The sequence below is a fragment of the Phoca vitulina genome, unplaced genomic scaffold (genome assembly GCF_004348235.1).
Source record: "Phoca vitulina isolate PV1807 unplaced genomic scaffold, GSC_HSeal_1.0 scaffold66, whole genome shotgun sequence".
Taxonomy (NCBI): Eukaryota; Metazoa; Chordata; class Mammalia; order Carnivora; family Phocidae; genus Phoca; species Phoca vitulina.
In genome coordinates this window covers 3925906-3932290 of record NW_022589769.1, presented here as the reverse complement: position 1 = coordinate 3932290, position 6385 = coordinate 3925906, and the positions used below count along the sequence as shown (strand labels likewise).

Genomic DNA, 6385 nt, shown 5'->3' with positions numbered 1-6385 from the left:
GTCTGTGGGCTCTCCTGCTTCTGGAAATTCTATCCCCAACTGTCATCCCAGCTAAATTTAAGGGGGCCTTTTGCCAGCACAAATGAGGCCTGGTGGAGGGGGTAACATGACAAGGCAAGGGGGCCGGCCTGGAATTCTCTGACCCGGCCTGCAGGTGGTGGGAGCTTAGGGGAGCTGCTGGTGGCCGGGGTCTGAGTCAGGTGTTGGTCCGGGACTCAGGTATCCAAGGGTGGGGCTGGGGGGCTCCAGGGGCCCCTTTGTGATGTCAGCGCCCTGCCTGCTGTCCTCACAGCCCCTCCACTTTGCCCCCAGTGGCCTTCCTGCCCAGTCTGGAGAGGCAGCCAGAGCGGGCAATGGGTTCCCGTTGTGCCAAGCTCGGCACAGGCCACAGCCGGGGCCACGAATCCTCCATGAAGAAGCTCGTGGCCTGCGTGAGTCAGGATAACTTCTCCTTATCGTCCGAGGGTGAGGAAGAGGAGGAGGGAGAGGAGGAGGAGGAGGAAGAAGAGCTCCCGGTGCAGGGCAAGCTGCTGTTGATGGAGTCCGAGCGGCAGGAGGAGGAGAGCGCCGAAGAAGACCCTGTGGCCCAGCAGAACCCCGAGCCCAAGCAGACGCACGCCTGACCCATGATCGTGGCCCAGGAAGAGGGGCCTGCCACTGTTCCAGTGAGAAGAACGTTCAGAAAAGAGTCAATAAAAAGTCTCCAAGGACTTCTGCTCTCCTGTGGTGCCACGAGTTTGTGTGTGTCTCAGGGAGGCTGAAGAGCAGGAGTCCATGACCCCTGTTCCTGAGGTCCAGCCAGAAGTTCTCATGAGGCTCACCCCCATGACTTCTCAGCCACCCTCCCCTGCTTCGGGGGGCTGGGAAATGTGGTAGCCCGGGCTGGCGGTCAGCCAGTGCTGTCGGGGGTGGGGCGCAGGGGAAGGGGGAAGATTCGTCTCTGAGTCTGGGCAGATGCAGGGGGGAAGCACCCCATGGGCCGGGGAGCTTGGGAGTTCAGCAGACCTGGGCTCCAATTTCTTTTTTTTTTTTTTAAAGATTTTTTATTTATTTATTTGAGAGAGAGAGAATGAGAGAGAGCAAGCACATGAGAGGGGGGAGGGTCAGAGGGAGAAGCAGACTCCCTGCCGAGCAGGGAGCCCGATGCGGGACTTGATCCAGGGACTCCAGGATCATGACCTGAGCCGAAGGCAGTCACTTAACCAACTGAGCCACCCAGGCGCCCTGGGCTCCAATTTCTTTCTGCTAGCTGTGTGGCCTTGAGCAAGTCACTGTCTGTCTCTGAGCCTCAACCTGCCCCTCCCTGCTACCCCACAGGTTAATTCGTTTGGGAGAAGTGACCGCGGGGGATGGGTGGGATGAGGCCTGGCACACAGGAAGTGCTGCTGGGGTCATGGTGGTTACACCTGCCACTCCAGCCCTGGTTTGGGGCTCAGAGCATAGGGAGGGGTCTCGAGTCCTCTGCTACCATCCTCACACTCAAGGTGACCACTTGTGCAGCAACCCCCCCCTCCCCCCGTCTGCCTTTATCAAGGGGTCCAGCTACCATTGCCCTCATCACAGCAACGGGCAGCGGGAACCCAGACCCAGAACCGGGCCCTGCGTCTGCTTACTCTGGCCTTCGAGAAGCATCGGAATGCGTCTGTGGCCCATCCTGCCCTGACTCCCTTGACCCTCCTCTTCCCAAAAGAAAGGACAAATATGTTCTCCCCCCTTCCCTTGGTCCCCCAAGCACTGATCGGGGCTGCTGGGGAAGGGGTTGCAGGGGACACAGTATTTCCACGGGAGCCTCAGTTTCTCTGGGAGCTATACGTGAGGGTAAGGAGGGGCCCTGAGTTACTCGAGGGGGAGGCCGCCACTGAGGCCTTCGGCAGGCAGAGGACAGGTGTCGCCTGAAGGAAGGGGCCCTGCTGTGGCTTGGTGGGCTGGTTTGGTCCTTCTGTCTACCTGCCCAGTCACTCGCCAACATGTGTGGAGCCCCTGCTGTAAGCCAGGCACGACGGGCCCTGAGAACACTAAAACACAGTCTCTGTCCCACTATGCACTCGAGGGTGGGGATGTGGGGAGTCAGCCATGGAGGGGTGGTGGGAGGGTGGGGGGCAGACGGTAGGGGGGAAAGGGTGGGGAAGAAGTGGGGGAGGGGAGGGGAGATGGTCCAGAGACCCAGAAAGGGTCTTCACAGAGTGGCCCAGCAGCGATCTCCCAACCAGCCCCACTGAGCCCACACAAGGCCGAGCCATAGGAACAGAGCCGCACGCGCCTTCCGTAATCCCCACGGGTCCCTTCGTGACCGGGAGGCGGGAACAGAAGGGGCCAGACCTGGATTCAAAACTGGTCACTCAGAGAGTCTGAGCCTCTTTCCCCTTTTTACAATCTAATGATCATACCTACTTCCCAGGGTGCATTCGTTTCTTAGGGGCCCAGCTGGATAATCCAGGATGGTCTCGAGATCTTTAATTTACTTACATCTGCAAAGATCCTTTTTCCAAAAACGCTCACTGTGACAGGGTCCAGGGATTAGGACATGGACATATCTTTGGGGGGCCACCATTCAGCCCACCACACAGGCTTACGGGGAGGCTTGAGGGCAGAGCTGCCTGGATAGGGTAGGGCCCGGAGACCAGCCACACAGGAAGTGCTCAGTCAATGAGAGTAGTGTTCACCGTGACTGATGGGAAGTGCTTATTACTGACCTACAACAAAAGCAGATTGTAGCAAAGCCTCACAACAAGGCGCAAAGTTGTGCATGAGCGATGGAGAGAAGTAGAGGCTGGCTGGGGGGAAGGGAGAGGGAGTCCCATGGCAGGCGAGAATGGGAGGTACAGGCCAAGGGGCCAAGAGCTAAGCCCTTGCAAGGGCTTCGGCCAAGGAGTGGGGAGAGGCAGGTGGCTCAGAGGGAGCACCGGACAGCTCCGATGGGGCAAACGCGGGTGTGGGCTTTCTGCTCTGGGACCTGGGAGGTCTGAGCAGGGCCAGGGTGATTCCAATCGTATGGCAGGGCTCTACCAGCAAGGAGGGGAGCAGGGTGGGCAGGCGGGAATCAGGAGAAAGGCAGGCTCTCAGGGATGTCCTGGGGCTTGCTGGGCACTTCGGGCTCAGAAGAACACCCCAAAGGAAGGAATGATGTCCCTTTGTTGGATAAGGAAACCAAGCCTTGAAAACCAAAATACTCTACCGAAGAATGGACATCAGTGCAAACTGGGGTTTGAACCCAGCTCTAAATCCCCTGGCTTTAAATCTTGCTGGGGAGGCGAGTTCACCAGGCAGAGCCCAGGACCACCCATCAGTCTGCCAGGGACTCTCATCCAACCTGCTCAACGTCCGCCGGCCGACCCACTGCACCGGGGTCAGAGGCGCTCCTAGCTTCCATGCCATGTGGGGGGAAAAATGAGATGCACTGGGAATGCTTAGACAAAGGGTATTGAGCTCTTTCTGGGGGCTGGCCCCGAGCCAACCGCTGGACATCGCTTCTCTCATTGAAATCATCCGATATCCTAGGAGGGAGGCGTTCATATCGTCTCCGTTGTACAAAGAGGGGAACCGGGACGTGGAGAGGCCAACGCCCAGGTGAGCGACCAGAGGAAAGGAAGCAGCAGATCTGGGATGCAGGCCCAGCTCCATCTGACCCAAGGGTCCCTACTTTTAACCAGCAGATGGGACTCCCCCAGAGTACCCCTGCAAGCGGCCCCACCCTGGGGTGATGGTCAGGGGCAGGGGCTTTGTCCCGGCCTGGCCACGTCTGTTACACCCACATGGCCTGTGCCATCACAATCAGCCCCAACTATATAACTAGGGGCCGCCGGGGCCTCTGTCAAGCTGGGGCTGCAAGAGGAGGAGGAGGTGGCCTCTGCCCCCCAAGCGTGGCCTCCCATGGACACCAAGACACAGAGCCTTCCCAACACCCACACCCAGCCCCATAGCAACTCTCGGCCCCAAAGCCACACCTGCAGCCTGTGCACCTGCAGCTCCCACTGCCACACCTGCAGCCGGAGCTGCAGCCGGAGCTGCAGCCGGAGCTGCAGCCGGAGCCGGAGCTGCAGCCGGAGCCCCACTGGCCACCAGAGCCAGATTTCACACCCCAGCCCGCCACCGAGGCACCAGAAACACACCATGCACTCCCACCACTGTTCCCCACGGCCCACCACCCATTCCTGCAGCTACCCCAAGAACAGAAAGAATTTGGAAGGAAAGGTGAACAAGAGGAAGGTGGTCAAGAGGAGACAGCAGGTGTATAAAACAAAGAGGCGGAGCTCAGGTACCTTTCAAGCAGGCGGGGAAGGGCCACGAGGCCGACCCCCAGGCAGGGGGGGGGAGCCTAGGTGGACCCCAGGGTAGCGAGGCGAAGGCTGCGTGACCACAGAGGAAGCACAGGCGAGGGGGATGAAGGAGAAGTTGTACAGAGGATGCACCAATGGCCTAGTTCTTGCAATAAACTGGGATGGGTTGATTGGGAGGATGGACAGATTGCAGATTAGCTAGATGGAAGCATGGATGGGTAGATGAGACGCTGGATGGGTAAGTCATTTGTTAAGAAGGTTGGTTGGGAGAGGGATGGGTGACAGGGTTAGGCTTGAGGAGAGGGAGGGATGAAACATCAGCTGAATGACTGGAAAGTGGAATGGATGTTGCATGGTAGGGTAAATCTGATTGATGCTCGTAGGGTAACAAATTAGTCGGTTGAACCAATAGTTGTGATCAGATTGTTTGGATATGGTACGAAGAAGCTGAATTGGTTGGACATACTTGGACAGCTGAAGGTAGGAGTATTGATGGTTGAGTTGGTTAAACAATGATTGGCTAGGTGGGTGGATGATCAGATTAGTGGATGGATTAATGGGTAGATGAGCTGACCGGATGGTTAACTGGATGGATGAATGCACCTATGGATGGGAGCCTAGATGTCTGGACAGACTGAATGCGCAGCCTGGATATAGTTTAAAATGAAGCCAGGTTGGATAAATGGATGGACTGGGTGAATTTGTGAATGGGTGGGTGACAAATGGAATAAATGGATGAATTCACAGATGATCCTTTTGATCTTAACATTCTAAGCTCTAGCCACACACCCCGTATTTAGTTACAAATGAGCAGTCCAAACCGCAAAGAAGGAAGTGAGTGCGTGAAGCATTCCACTATTAAAGGTTCCTTTCCCATTCCCATCCCTTAGGGCGGAGATACAACTGAGACAGCACCCCATGGCTTGTTCCTGTGTTGGTTTCACCCAAATAAGAAACGCCATCTCACATGGAATGCTAGAAAGAAGTCCACCTGTATGCAGGAACATGGGACTACAGTGATTTCTATGCAACCTTGATTAAAGCTTGTACACTGGATGACTATTCCTTGTGTGGGCATTTTGATTTCACTAAAGGGGGTCACGTGTTTTGGGGCCTTGGCGTGGAAGCTGGAAGCAGGGAAGAGGCTGTGTAAGGAGCCACTGCCAGCCCAGGAGCAGAAATGAATGTGGGCTGGAGATTCCCAAGAAGCCTTTGAAGCCAGCCGGGCAGCCCTCTGCTTGGGCAGAGCCCTCTTTTGCCCTATATGCTCCCACCTTGGTGCACACAAGTGTGCACATACACACGGGATGCCCACAGGCCCCCACCCTGTTCATGCAGTGACCCACATGCAGTAGACAGGCGGGGAGGGGGGGGGGCTAGGAATGTGCATTTTGAAGTCCAGACCACCCCGAGTTTGAACCCTGCTCCTATTTCCCTGCTGTGACGCTGGGCTGCTGATCAACCTCTCTGAAGAGGTTGAACCTCCCTTGTTCCAACAAACTTTTACTAAGGGACCAAGTATGTTCTGGCGCTGTGCTAGGCTCTGGGAACGCAGAGGGCACACACGGCATGGAAACCCAAGATCTGCTAGTCACAATTAAGTGGTATCAAAGGAGCAAGGCCATATAATGCAGAGCAACTGTGGACCTGAGGGAAGAACATTCCGGGCCCAAAGCTAGAGCATGTGCAAAGGCCCCAAGGAGGGAGAAGAGCTTCAGGTGTTTCTGGCATAGGATCTGCAGGTGGTGGGACAGGAGGTGGGGAAGTGCCAGGTGGGGGCCAGGCCATGCAGGGATTTGCATGGGGAGCTTGGCCATTATATTTGGTGTGAGAAGTCACAGGAGGGTCTTAAAATGGGGCAAGTGACAGGGTTCTGTGTGCTTTTAAAGATGGTGTGAGCTGCAGTGTAGAGACTGGATTATAGGACACAGAAGGGACACAAAGAGCCGTTGGCAGGGTGGGGCTTGCAGAGAGGGGATGGTGGCCTGGACTGGAGCACTGAAATCAGGAGAGAACTTCACAGTCTTCTCATCTGTAAAATGGGTGCTCCTGGTGGATGGCTGGGAGGGAGGGCTCAAAGAGGTGGTGGTTGTGAGTGGTATGAAGCC

General features: G+C 56.5%; 2 protein-coding genes across 2 annotated transcripts; both read left to right on the top strand.

The window, feature by feature from the left end:
• Positions 1–288: 288 nt before the first annotated feature.
• On the top strand, positions 289–703 carry PRM3 (protamine 3). Its single transcript, XM_032392151.1, has one exon. It carries the CDS (start codon positions 354–356, stop codon positions 621–623), a length of 270 nt encoding a protein of 89 aa, XP_032248042.1. The 5' UTR covers positions 289–353; the 3' UTR covers positions 624–703.
• Positions 704–3844: 3141 nt separating this feature from the next.
• TNP2 (transition protein 2) lies at positions 3845–5339 on the top strand. Its single transcript, XM_032392221.1, has 2 exons — positions 3845–4255; positions 5168–5339. Exons 1-2 carry the CDS (start codon positions 3871–3873, stop codon positions 5182–5184), a joined length of 402 nt encoding a protein of 133 aa, XP_032248112.1. The 5' UTR covers positions 3845–3870; the 3' UTR covers positions 5185–5339.
• The last annotated feature ends 1046 nt before the right edge of the window (positions 5340–6385 follow it).